This window comes from Balaenoptera physalus (genome assembly GCF_965194825.1).
Source record: "Balaenoptera physalus genome assembly, chromosome: 3".
Classification (NCBI taxonomy): Eukaryota; Metazoa; Chordata; class Mammalia; order Artiodactyla; family Balaenopteridae; genus Balaenoptera; species Balaenoptera physalus.
In genome coordinates this window covers 1,984,365-1,997,744 of record NC_138890.1, presented here as the reverse complement: position 1 = coordinate 1,997,744, position 13,380 = coordinate 1,984,365, and the positions used below count along the sequence as shown (strand labels likewise).

The window sequence follows — 13,380 nt, the reverse complement described above, 5'->3', positions numbered from 1 at the left end:
AGGAGTGGCGCCCACTGGCGGGCCCACGGCACGGGCCACCCTGGGGTGCAGCCACCCCTGCGCAGGGGACGTCACGGGGACTTACCGCTGTAGGAGTCAGGCGGCCGGGAGAGGTCGGGGAGGGCCACATGGTTGTGCACGAGGCCACCGCTGCTGGAGAGGCCATCCTCCGAGTGGCTGCCGCCCACCTGTGGACGAGGGGGGTCATCAGTGCTGGCCTGGCCCCAGCCACGCCCCCAGCCTGCCCTCGCCCAGCACTCACCAGGCCAGCGTGCCGCCCACCCAGTGGCATGACAGCGCCAGCAAAGCCCGAGGCCAGCGCCCCGTGGCCAGGCAGCATTCCGTGCACGTCCCCCGCTGTGCCCACAGCGTGGCTGCGGAGAACGTGGATGGCCTCGTCCAGGTGGTCCTCCATCTTGCTCTGCTGTGGGGTGGAAAGGGGTGAGGTGCCTGGGCTGCCGGGACCCCATACAGCTGCCAACAGCCTAGCTGCCCGTCGCGGGCCACAGGCCACGGCAACAGCTTTGGCCACCCACCAGCTTTGGATCCTATTCCCAACAAATTAGCTGACAAGTTTAACCTGGTCAAGGGGCACCTGTCCTATTGCACGTTCTGCTGTTTCCACAACACCTGAGACCTCTTATAGGATGTGGCTTCATAGCCATGGCAGACATGCGAAGCCACCACCCACCCCAAACGGGTGTCCCTGTGTTCACAAGCACCTCTGCTCCCCGCGCTCCCATGAGGGTGCACCCTCCCTGGCCCCCAGGACACTCACCAGGCTGTGGAGACCCCCATCGTAGCTGGGCGATAAGGCACCGGGGGCTCCTGCTCGAGGCCACTGCGACGTCCCTGGAAGGGGCAGATGCGCGTAAGTGGGCGGGGGGGGGGGGGCGGCGGGGGGGGAGCGGTGTCTGTGCAGCCTGACCCAGGGAGGGAGGAAGGCTGGGCTGGGAATCTGTGCCTGTGATGCCCAGACTGGCCACACAGGGGCTCCCACGCCCACAAGGCAGTCTAAGGGCCCCACGTCTGAATCTCAGCCCAGCTGGCCCGGCAGCTCTGCCAGGCTGGGGTGTGAACCCAGTGGGCAGGTCACGTCTTTGAGCCTCAGTCTCTCCAAACGCAAAACCTACAGGGCAGGTGGCTCCTCCCAGTCCTGCCCCACCGGAGCCCCAGAGGCACTGTGCGGGCCTGTGCGCCCTCCGGAGACCTGTGGCCCTCACTTCTCCACAGCCCCTGGCTGAGCCCCGGCTGCACCCTCTTAGGGACAGGGGACCCGGCCCCCTTAGCAAAGCCGAACATGAGGCACACAGTAGGTGCCGAACAGCTTTTGGGGTGAATAAACGCCAACATGCCCACGTCCTGGAGTCCAGGCGGGAGCCTCGGGCCGGCTGCTCTGCCTCTGTCCAGGCGGCATCCCAGGCCCCCGCTGGATCCCATCTGCCCCTCATGCTCACAATGCATAGCCTGCTGCGTCGCGCCTCCTGACCTTTGCCTCTGCTGTGACCTAGGAGCATTGGCTTGGAAGCCCCCCATCCTCTAGGGAGCCCTCCTCGACGGCCATGGGAACGTGAGCTCTGAGGCATGTGGTCTGTCCAGCTCCCCGCCCACCCGGGGCTACAGTCAGCAGACCCAGTCCCCTCCCCCAGCACGCTGCACAGACCTGCCAGGCCCTGTGGGGAGCCCACGGGGGTGGAGGGACTGGATGAGAAGTTATTGCTTGACTGGTCTGGGGAGTAGATCTGTGACGGGGACAGGGAGAGAGAAAGGGCCACCATGTGGCCGGTCAGGAGTCAGCCTCCTGGGTCACCAACCCAGCCACCCACCACATGCCGAGTCTCACCGAGGCCAGCGCCTTCCCAAGGGCGTCCCCAGAGCTGCCGGCCGTGGTTCCACGGGAGCCTGTGGGTGGAGAGAGGTGAGGCCCAGCCTCTGGGATGCAGCAGCCCCAGCACCTGGGCCGGGCTTACTCGCCCCGGCCGACGGGGAGCTCCCGTCTGCACGCAGCTGCCTGCACGGATGCCGCAGCCTGGCCCTGGGCAGCCCCGGTCTCAGTCGGGCGTCTCCTGACGCCTCACCACGTGCCTCCACAGTGCTCTGGGGACAGGCAGGCTGCGGGGCTCGGGGTGAGCAGCCCCCTCGCTGCGCCTGTTTCCCCAAATGAACAGTGGGACCTACTCATCGAGGAGCCACTCTGAAACACCTGAGGGGGCCCGAGGAGCCCGAGCCAGGCGAGGGGGATGCGGTTAATGATGATACCCAGGGCTGGATCCTGAGCCCACCGGGGGTGTGGAGTGAGGGGGCCGTACCCAGGAGGCTGTCGGCCCCGCTGACGGGGGGGGTGTGGCTGGAGACGCTGTTGTAGGCGCCCGTGGGGGCCGAGGAGAAGGTGGACACAGCCGGGAGCCCGCCGTTCACCTCTGCTCCATGCAGCTGGTAGCCCTGTGTGCGGGGGACGGGGTAGGAAGAGTCAGACGGGGCACTGCCCACACACCTCCCCTGCCACGGCCACCCCACGGGGCCTACCATGCGCTCGTGCTGGTGCAGGCCGCCAAATCCACTGCTGCCACTGCCGCCCACGGAGCTGCTGCCACCTGCCGGGAGGGGCAGGGGGGACGAGCCCCCGCCCAGCATGGGCCCGAAGCCCACCTGGCCTGGGGGGCTCCAGAGCTCGGCCGAGGGGTGCAGGCTGCCGTCTGCGGAGAGGGGAATGGTGAGGTGGGTGGGCAGAGGGAGCCCGGGCCCCGCCCCAGGCAACCCGGGCGAGCCCCCAAGTACCTGCCACGTAGAAGGAGGCGGGGTAGGTGCCGCTGGGGGTCTTGGTGGGCGGGTAGGCGGCGGTGTCCCTGCTGTAGTCGTCACCTGAGCTGGGTGGGTACACCTGTGCTGGGCCAGCGGGCATGGTCAGGCAGGAGGGGCCGGGCAGGGTGGGGACTGACCAGCCCCCGCCCCGCAGCTCCCCCTCCTGGGTCTCCCCCTCCACCTGGAGGGCTGTCCACCCCACCGCCCACTTCCCTGTGCTTCTCCAAACCTTCCCTCTAAAACCACACCTCGGCCCCGCATCTGAGGCTCTGCTCGTGTTATCACCTCTCTGCTGTTCCTTCTTCACCCCCACCCTCCTGCCCTCCCCACAGTCCCAGCCTTGCGCCTGAGGCCTCTGTAGACTGGACCCCCAGCCCAGACTGCCTTTTCCCTCCTTAATCCAGTAAACTCCTATTGATCCAGCAGAGCCCAGCTGTGCCGCCCCCAGCACTGGAACCTGCCTTAACCCCAGCCCTGATCACACAAGACCTGGGGGCCTCAGAGGCAGGGCCCCGGGTGAATATTCTGCCCCAGCTGCCCCAGAGCAGTGAGACAGCAAAGGCTTTCAAGGATCAGCGCCGACCCTGATCGGCTGGGCACTGCAGGAAAGTGCTGGGGTCAAATGGCCACGTCTGCCCCAACACTGGAGCAGAAAGCGGGGTGCAAGTGCCAAGAGATGGTAGGACAAAGTGGGCTCAGGGGCCTCTCAGCTCTGATGTTCCAAGATGTGACATCAAGAGCTGAGCCTTAAGACAGCCTCTGGGCCTGCGGCCTGGTACGGGCCGGGTCAGCCTCCGGGGCTCAGCAGAGAAGGCAAGCAGAGAGGGTGGTGGCCGAGCCGGGGAGTCCAGCAAATTGCCTTTTCTCCCAACGTGATTAAGTCTTGGGAGCACGGTGCTGGGAGCCGCTGACGGCTCGGCACCATCTGCTGGGCCTGGCAGCCCGCCAGCCACCAGACATCGGGGCGAGGACAGAGGGCAGCTCCAAGCAGGGCGGACGGGGCGGGAAACCCTCTAACTGGCCGCCAGGACGCCCGCCTGCTCCTGCTTCCAGGACCCCGTTCACGCCCTTTCTGAGGCGCCTCGGCCAGAGGAAACCACCTTCTCTTAAAGCAGGAGGGACCCAGGCTAGACCCAAGGAAGGACTTTCCGACTACCTCAGGGTTGGGGCCTCGGGGAAGAAGTCCAGCTGAGCCCATGGGGCTTTCGTCAGACCCCATGCAGGGCCGGCCCACCCTCGGGAGGGGGTCACGAGAGGCGCTCGGCCTGTGGAGCCCGTTTGTCCCACAACTCACCGAGGATGGGAGACCCGGCGGCACCTTCCGGACTTTCTTGGGCTGCGTGTCTGTTGGGACAAGAGGAGTGAGCACCCCCGGCCAGGCTCCCGCCCTCACCACTGGGAGGGGTGCAGGGGGCCCTTCCCGCTTGCACACTCCTGTCACTAGGGGATGGGACACAGCCCCACCCTGCCGCTCGGAGAAGAGACCCCCAAGCTTCCCTCCTAAGAGAATGACTTAAACCAGCCTCGGGCCCATGTGGCAAACTCAGGGGGGGGCAGGTGTGTGCTGGGAGCCGGGTCGCAGGGTTCATGGACACGGGAGCCGGTGCCTGCTCCTTGAGCTCCAGCTCCTGGCAGCCGCCCGGTCGCCGAGTCCCGGATCTGCAAGCTCCCCCCTCGCCGAAACTGCTAAGCCCCAACCCTGGCTTGGGCGCCTCCATGGTTGCCAGGTGCCGCCGGCCTTCCAGCTCCAGTGCAGCCCAGATGGGAAGCCGGGGTCCCGGTCCCCCTCGCTGTGGGCCCACGTTGGCACCTGTGTACTTCTGGGTGGGTGACTTTAGCGTCACTGAATCAAAGCAACCTCGCTAAACGAGGCGTCCTTCGACAGAACCGCACAGTGCGCAGGGTTTGTATGGCCGGGGAAGTGACCAAGGGCTGTGGGACCCTCGCTGTGCCAACTCAGCGCTGCCCGACCTCACAAGACGCGACCGCTAGGACCCACAGGGACCGCCGTCCCAGCCGCCCCGCCACCGCCCCACTCACCCAGGCCGCCATCCGCCGCTCTCCGCCGAGAGTGACCAGAGTAGGAGTAATAGTGGGGCCCGCCTTTGACGCCCGAGGGGGACAGCGGCCCCGGGCTGCTGAGGGCCAGCTCGCTGGGCAGGAAGCCGGCCTGAGGGAGGGGGAGGGTTAGCAGCTGGTCCCCTGCCCAGCCCCCAGGCCATTCCGGTTTAAAACAACAGAGGCAAGAGTGAAGGTCCAGGCCAATGGCAGGGTCCTGGGGTGACAGTGACCTGGGGCATAGGTCCCTCCCTGCTGACACTGGTGGCGTTTCTCTGATCTAGGACACTACCGACTGCCATTTTCATGAAGGAAAAAGACGGGAAGAGAAACACCGTCAAGCCTGAAGATGTGTCGCTGTCTGGGTGCTAAACGGGCACAACTATGCTTCAGGTGTCAAGGGAATCTGTTTGTTTTACTTTGTACATAGCCTCCCCCCCCCCTTTTCTTTAAGGTAAACGGTTTAATCTCACAGACGTAAGTTTGAAATAGACTCTCTTCCCAGGAGAACAACGGGGACTGGAGTTCGAGGCGCAGTGCTGCAGCCTCGGCTTTCCTGTCTGTGAAATGGGCATGTCAGACGTTCCACGGCTCAGGGGCGTCATGGGGACAGATACGGCCATGCACGTTCTGCCCCTGGCCGACAACCTGGGGCCCCGTGGGCACTCAGTGGCTGTGACCTGGCTGAGGCCCAGTGTGCACACAGACGGCGCTGCCTGCAGCAGGGCCTAGCTGCACCCTGAGGTTGCAGGACTGCAGGCAGGGGCAGGGAATAAAGCCCTTGGGTGTGGGGCGGGAGAGAGACCCAAGCGGGGACCAGGACAGGAGGCCACAAGGGACCACTGTGCCAGGCAACTGGCCCGTCAGCATCCCAGTGGAGTGGCCACGGGTGACAATCTCGCCCAGGCCGGGGACTGTGCCGAGGCTGGACCAAAGGCTGGGGGCACGGTGCGAGGGTCAGGCCTCGGCTGCCGGGCTGGCCTCGGTTTCCCTGTCTGCCACTTGGGGGCAGGCGGGCGGGCAGGTGTCTCCTGGAACCCCTTCAGCTGTGCACAGGGCGCCACAGGCTGGACCCCAGCCTCCCCTTTCCCCATCGACAACCCACCCAGCCTGGCCCAGGGCCTGGGCCTGTTTCAGCGACTGCTGGAGAGTGACCAGCACTTGGCCGAGCCTTCACAGATCAAGAGGCAACTGGGACGAATTTGTTTCTAATTAAAACTAGGGAATATAAGGTGGGGTGAGAAGTCAAGCGGTGACTGTGACCCCCACTGGGTACCCCCCAGTCCCTAACCACCTGCGCTGCTCCCTAGTCTGGAGACAGGGGCTCTCCAGGCTCCAAGGGCCGCCGGGGGCCGATGGGACCCATGCCCTCCCCCGCCCACCCTGCAGACGCAGCCTCACCTGAGTCAGGCTGCTGACCCCCGCGTCTCTCCCAAAGGGGGTGTATGCGCCCCGCTCGCCGCCCTTGCCTGGGGAAAAGGAAGGAGGATCACCCAGAGCTGACCCAGAAGCCGACACATGCCCGTATACAGCAGGCACTCCACAAGTGCACAACACTGAAAACCGTGGTGGGACACTGGTCTCCCCATCAAGTGGCGAGGAGCCGAGGGACAAGTGGGGTTCCAGCCAGACGCTATCCCCGGATGACCCGCAGAGGATTCTGCAAACCCGCCAGGGCCCCCACATGCCCCATCCCCAAAGCGGCACAGCACTGACTCGGCTCCCCACCCCCGCCCTCCTCGAGCTCCGGTTTCCTCTGTTCAAGGTCATGAGGTGTCAACTCCCCAGGGTGCTGGGTTCCCAGGGGACAGGTCGAGGTCCCTGGTATCTTGCAAGGTTCAGCACCCAGGCCCTGGGCTCCTTCCCCAGCTCCTGGACAAGGTCAGCTCACGAACAAGCATGTGACATCCCTGGGGACGCTGATTCAAGCCACTCGGTGCGAACGAGCCCTTCCTCTGTGTGGGTGGGCAAGACCGAGCTGTGGGGGGACAGCCTGCCCGAGAGAGCAGCTGGTGTGAACAGACTCCTGCAGCTACACAAACACCTGGATCCAGCCTCGCCTGAAGCAGGTCCCTGGATCCATCAGTACCTGAACAATTTCAGCTTGTTTCTGGCTTCAGCTGGGCACCTATCCTGACTGAGGGTGGACCTTAACCAGCCTTACCGTGAGCAAAGAATCAGAATGCTTGACTGACTAATCTGGTTTATTCTCAAACTGGGTGTGTGTGGGGGGGAAATTCTCCGCTTTATCCATTTATTTTTTGAATATATTTACTTATTTTTTGGCCATGCTGCGCAGCTTGTGGGACCTCAGTTCCTCAACCGGGGATCAAACCTGTGCCCTCGGCCGTGAAAGTGCCGAGCCCTAACCACTGGACCACCAGGGAATTCCCTCTCTCCTTGATTTTAAAAGGACAATTTCAAGTGGATTCTTGGAGCAAACGCTGTTTAGGGGGCAGGGAGAAGGGCCATGCTCCTACCAACACACCAGATGCCCCACAGGCCACGCCCACCAGCCCAAGCTCAGGGCAGGCGACACGGGGCCCATTTAGGGATGAACAAACCACAGCCTGGAGGCCAGAGGGGACTCGCCCCCAGTCCAGAGGGTGCACTCCCCCCCTTCCCAGGGTGGCCGTGGGAAGCAAAGCTGGCCAGCCCAGCCAGGGCTCTGGGCTCCCCACTGCAGGGTGGGGCTGCTGTGGTTTGACCCTGCGTACAGCAGGCACCAAGCAGGGGCATCCTGAAAGGAAGGCTGAGGGAGGCGAGGAGAGAAGGCAGAGGTTCTGGGAGGGGACCTGCGAGGACCACGAGCCCTGTGGGTATACAGCAGGTGCCCAAGCCATGCACCGGGCCCGGGCATCAGGGTATGAGAGGGGGGAGGAGGACAGACGCCAAGAGCAGAACCACCAGGTCTCATCGAGGAGCTGGACCAGGTTGGGGGCCGCACGGGAACAGAGTGACCCTCGCCCCCTGGGCCTGGCACTCACCGCCCGCTGCCCCACCATGGCTATCGCCAGCCCCGGTCCACGGGCAAGAAAACCAGGGTCCAGGGAGGGCGAAACTGCACCCACCTCCCCACTGTCTCGCTGGGCCTGGCCTGGGCTCCCTGCTGCACTCTCTGAGCTCCTCGGCCACTGGGGTGTGTGGTGGGTGTGTGACACAGCTGGGCTCTGGGCCCTGCTGACCAGGCCTGGCTGTGGGAACTGCCCGTGCCAGGAAGAAGCCGGAGGAAGGAACAGCAGAGGGGAACTGGTGTCGCGGCAGGTGCAGAGGCCACCCCGGGCCACCCGGCCAGCCCTCACCTCCCGGTCCTGGAGATGCACGCGGACTCCCGCTAGACACAGTGGGTGCCGGACGCTGTGCTCCCCCTCCCTGCCCGGGACTGCGTCCAGGCCCCGCTCGCCCGTCTGGCTCCTTCCATGCACCAGCCCACAAGGGCTGGACCCCAGGCCCTCCGGCCTTGGCTGCCCCACTGGTTGGTTGGGCCCGGCAACCAGAGTTCACCCACCTCCCCCAGCAGCCACCAACCCCGCCGCCATGCACCTCGGCCTGGGAACCGCTGGGGGCGGCGCCGAAGGAGCCTACCTCACCTGGCTGTCATGTGCAAGGACCTCGTGTCTCAGGAGCACCGGGAGTGCGCAGCCCAGGCCCCAAAGCGGGAGCTGACCCACCCCCCCGGCCCCTTTCAACCCCCAGAGATGCCAGCTTTGCAGCCACCCCAACACTCCCTCAGAACAGGGAGGGCCCAGGCTCAGCAGGGCCAGCACTCGGACACCCAACCAGGCCCTGAGGGTCCCGGAGGCCGGGTCCCTTCTCGCTGAGGCTCAGTCTGCTCATCTGCGAGATGGGGGTGGGCCTTTGGGCCTGGGGAGCCAGATGAGTCCTTACCACGGGCTACGCAAAAGGCTCTTTGAGAATCCCCATCCCTGCAGGTCGGGAAACTGGGGCTAGAGAGGGGACCCTCGTCCAGGTCCCGATCCTGATTCTCACGGTCAGGATGCCGGTGCTCTGGGGAGAGCAGGCGAGGCATCCGGCCTCAGACTCGGCTTGTCGGGACTGCGTAGTCCGCTTCCCAGCAGGCACCTGGCTGGTCCCCACCTGTGTCCTCTGCTCTGGGTGGCCGTCCCGGAAGCCCCAGTGCTCGAGAACCGAGCGGGCAGGGGGGTGGGGACGGGGACCACGTGGACACTCACCTCCGAGCCCAGGTCCCAGGAATGTGGACGAAGCGAGGGTGCCGTGGGACTCACTGAAGTGGGCGCCATCACTGTAGGTCTGTGGGGGGGAGGGGCAGGGATGAGGGGGGTCGGGGACGCCTCCGGGCCAGGATGCGACCGCGCGCCACAGAGCCCAAAGCCCCTGCAGGCCAGGCCGGGGGTTCTCCTCGCGCCCACCCACACCCATCCCAGGGTCTCAGGCCTCCACGGGCTCCTCACCCGGCTGGGGTCGAAGGAGGAACTGTTCTGCTCGCTGGCACCCCACGAGCCCGAACTGGGCCGGTCCTCGAGACCTGCAGGGCAGGAAGGCAGGGTTAGGGGCCCGGCCCCCGGCCGCTCCACACCAGCCGCATTGCCTCGGGGAGCCCTCACTCGACCTGGGAAGCTTTCCAGGCCCCTCCCAACCCAGCCTGGTGCTGGAGCCCGTCCAGATGCACCCACCCTAGCACTGCCCACGGTGACACCACTGCCAGCTGCAAGCACCCCGGACACACAGGCACCAAGCAGACCTCCGGGTCCACGGCCCAAGAAACAATTCCACCAGCTGCTGGCAAATTTGCCATCGCTGCTAGCAAACTTCTACCCACCCGTCCAGCCCCCAGCCCACCCTGGACGGAGCCCTCACTCCCACTCTGGGCTTTCCTCTCCAGGCCCAAGTCCCTCCCTCTGGCCCAGGCTCATGAAGGCGTCAGGGAATGGGGATGAGGGATGATCTCTCATCTCATCTCGAGAGTGGAAGCCTCCCCCTTCCCATCTCTGCCAATTCGAGGGGCGGGGCCGTCCCTTTGTTGAAGTAACAGCAGCAGCTGCCGACTACCCACCAGGCACAGGCTGGCTGGCGGGCAGGGAAGGAGGAATCCAATCCTGTAAGATAGGCGGGGCTGGAGGCCCAGGTGTGGCAGGGTTAGCCACGTGGGGACAAGGACCTTGGATGTAGGGTTGGCAGGGCAGGGCCCTTATCTCCTTGAACACTCGCCCAGGGGCCCAGCCCAGGACCCAGATCTTCCCAGCGGGCAGGCACAGGGGCCTGCACCCTTCCCGGGCCGAGTGGGCTCCAACACCATCCATCGGGGGCCACGGGGCTCAGGGCCTGGACAAGCAGAATGGGAGCAGCCCCCGGGCCCCTCCCACCTGTGCCTCAGTTTCCCTCCTCTGCAGATGGGGTCACAAACACGCCCTACTTTGCAGGGCTGGGGGTGTCCACATACGAGTCCGAGTCAAAGCTGCCCAGGCCAGGCTGGGCGGGAGAGGCCGTGCCCAGCCCTGCCATCTGTGCCAGGGGACGTGCCCCACCCCACCCCTGACCCCACGTGGTGGACATCCCGAACACCCGACCAGAATCCTTCACCCGGCCCTCCTCTGCGCATCTGTACCAGAAACTTCTTTTAAATTGCATCTTTCTCTTTTGGTGCCTTTGAGTTAATCATTCCCCTGGAGAGTTGGTGTTAATTGCTGTCTGATTTGCATAACTATGCATATTAATCTCCCAGTCTGATAAATATTCATATACCTCGGTTAGATTCTGTTTTCTAATCAAAAATTTCCAATGTGATTACCATGGGGAGCTGGGGGCTGCCTTGGCGGGTAGGGGGTCAGACAGAGCTCCCATGGTCTCCACAAATCCATCTAACATTTGCCACCAGGTTTGGGGTGTCTGCACCCCAAGGTCCTGAATCCCCACTTGGGCTCTGGGGACGAGAGCAGCTGGTGAAGGGGGGTGACCCTGGGCAAAGGGCCAGCACCCGAGCCCCAGTTTCCCTCCACAGCCACTTGCTTGTCATCCCCTCGCTCTCCGGTGCCCGCCCACGAGCTCGTCCCGCTCTGGGTCCCCCACCCCCATGGGCATCCACCACGGGCCCCAGAGTCGCCAGGACCCTTGAGCAAGAGCAGGAGGCCAGGTCCAAGGCCAAAGCTAGGCCTTCCTACCCCCCCGAGGGCTGGCAGGGTGACGGGCACTCCTGGGGCCGACACCCAGGGACCCCTTCAACTTGGGCCCCACAAGCTTCGGGCAGAGGCAACCAGGCCCTGCTCTGCCCTTTCTGGTAAAAACCCCCTCACCCAGCCCCAGCCTCCCCGCTGCTGGAGACGAGACGACAGAAAGAGGGATGGGCCCTCCCCCACCGCTGCCATTAATAGTTATTAACCCCCCACTGGTTAATTATGCATTTTAATAACCCAATCATGAATATTCATAACATCTCTTGTTCACGTTCTAATTAAAATGTACTAATAGAATAAGACGTTGCTGTCGCAGTATAATTTTTTCTTTTTGAAGTGCTAGAGGTGAAGTGGTGGCAGGGCAGCCCCCGGAAAGGTCATCTCTCTGCTCAGACCCAGCCCTGCCCCCAGGAAGAGGTGGGAGATGGACGGAGCAGAGGGCTGGGTGTGCCCAGGGGCACCGCCCGCCCCTCGGAGTTTCAGATCTGATCCGAGTCAGCCCGGGTGACAGAACCGCCCACCGTGAGGGCTGCCGCCGCCAGGACGACCAGTGTGGCACAGCTGGACCTGCCCAGCCCGGGCTCCAGCCGGACACCCCCTTGGCTGGATGACATGGGGGGGCGGGCCCCTCTGAGTGGCCTCCGTCCTGGCTGACTCCTCCAGGGCAGGTGTGCCAACTGTGACTGGACCAAGTCTGGCCCTTGTCTGCTTTTGTCAGTAAAGTTTTATTGGCGCATGGCCATGGACGTTTGTTCCCTGTATACAGCGGTGTTGGTTACAACGCAGAGATCAGTTGCAGTAGAAACTGTCTGGCCCTTTACAAGGAAGGTCTGCTGACCCAGGCACGGAGAAGATTCCAGGAGCCAGTCCCTCCGTATAAAGTAGCCAGACTAGCAGACTTCGGTACCTGGAGTGGGGGGAAGACATGGTCACAGGGCCTAGGCATGGCCCTGCACCGTCGCCACCACAAGCCTGTCGCAGAGCCATGGTCGTCAGGGGCTTCGTCCTGCAGCCCCAGCTCTGTCAGCACCCCCTCGCCCGGGTGCCCGGGCTAAATCCCGGGAGCCGTCCTCTCCCCTTCCCTCACTCCACTGCCCCCCACCCCCGTGGCCTCGGATCAGAGCCTGGCTCGGCCCTGTGTCCCCTGGGTCAAGCCCCATCCGTACAGCAGTGTCCCCCCCACCCCAGGTTCCCTGCCCACACTCCACCCCAAGCAGCCTGCTGGAGCTTCCGGAAGCAAAAGCTGCCTCTCCTCCCTCCCCTCTAGCCTCCCCCATGGCTCCCCACTGCTCTCAGGGTAAAGACCAGACCCCTCCCTGACCGCCCTTTGCCCCCAGCTCACTCCTCCCTGCCCCCCAACAAGTGAGCAGATCCCCAACCCCGACCCAAGCTCTGCCCCAGTGGTCCCCACACCTGCTAATCCTTCATCCCCCGTCAGGGAGGTCGCCTTGCTGGCCCCCCGTCCTCAGCGTTGCCTGAACAGGGCTGGCCCCCAAACAACCTCGACAAATATGTTTTCGGCCTCTTCATTGCTCCGATAACTATCTAACCAATCACAATGTCCTCTGGCGGTGCCATCCTCCTGCGGTCACATGCAGCTACTACGGGACTGGTGGAAAAAGCTCCCCCCTCGATGAGATGTTAATTAACGCACCATTAGATGACCCTGTGCGGCTAAGCGGCTGCTGTGCTGGACGTGCCGCCCCCCAAGTAAAGACTAAAATAGCAACAATAAAAATAACCACCATGCACCATGATCACATCTGAGAAAAAATTAACAGCACCTAAGGGCAGCTGTCTGCCGGTCCTCACCTAAGTGTTTCCTTCTTGCCGCTATCAGCTCCCCAAGGCTGTCAGCTCCCCCTCTGGCTTTTTCCCCTTAGAATTAAAATCCCCGAGAAACGGGATGGTGGCCTGTTCAGCAGCACCTGGGGTCTCATGAGGGGCAAGACCAACACAGGTGTGAGTCAGGAGGAAGCCCTTCCTCAAGTGGGCCGGGGCCTCCCTGCACGGGCCAGTGGGGTCCTTGCCTCTCTTCCTGTGATGTTTGGGGCAACTTCTGAACTCTTACATCACTTCAGACTTGAAGGAATGCTGTGGGGAGATGCACGATATGCCCTAAACCCAGACCCTCTCATCGCTTTTATGCACCCCCTTTTTCATTTGCCCCTCCGTGTTCACAGCAGCTACACTTGTTTCTGGCCTTCAGAGTTTCAAAAGTTGGTAGGAATTCCAGGGCGCCAGGGAGCTCCCGCCAGAGGGAGCAGGTTCCAGGTGGCTGGAGGAAAGTGCCGGAGCCGCTCACAGCCCACAGCCCTTGCCGTTCCTGCCCCTGAAAGTGGGGGTGGGGAGACAGGGGACCTGGAGC

General features: G+C 63.8%; 1 protein-coding gene across 16 annotated transcripts in view; it reads right to left on the bottom strand.

Annotated features, from left to right (window-relative positions):
- The window catches only part of TCF3 (transcription factor 3), a 33,830-nt gene that overhangs the window by 5,600 nt on the left and 14,850 nt on the right, over positions 1 to 13,380 (bottom strand). For 13 of the 16 annotated variants that reach the window (XM_082456867.1, XM_082456868.1, XM_082456869.1 and 10 more), the window contains 13 exons: positions 9,294 to 9,367; positions 9,054 to 9,132; positions 6,262 to 6,329; positions 4,843 to 4,972; positions 4,097 to 4,146; positions 2,779 to 2,881; positions 2,527 to 2,696; positions 2,310 to 2,442; positions 1,844 to 1,902; positions 1,664 to 1,742; positions 779 to 852; positions 263 to 424; positions 86 to 188 (listed from right to left, as the gene is read on the bottom strand). In XM_082456867.1, the coding sequence (XP_082312993.1) occupies positions 86 to 188; positions 263 to 424; positions 779 to 852; positions 1,664 to 1,742; positions 1,844 to 1,902; positions 2,310 to 2,442; positions 2,527 to 2,696; positions 2,779 to 2,881; positions 4,097 to 4,146; positions 4,843 to 4,972; positions 6,262 to 6,329; positions 9,054 to 9,132; positions 9,294 to 9,367 (1,284 nt within the window). The remainder of the gene's footprint in view (positions 1 to 85; positions 189 to 262; positions 425 to 778; positions 853 to 1,663; positions 1,743 to 1,843; positions 1,903 to 2,309; positions 2,443 to 2,526; positions 2,697 to 2,778; positions 2,882 to 4,096; positions 4,147 to 4,842; positions 4,973 to 6,261; positions 6,330 to 9,053; positions 9,133 to 9,293; positions 9,368 to 13,380) is intronic. The other 3 variants (XM_082456876.1, XM_082456873.1, XM_082456865.1) reach the window with 2 other exon arrangements.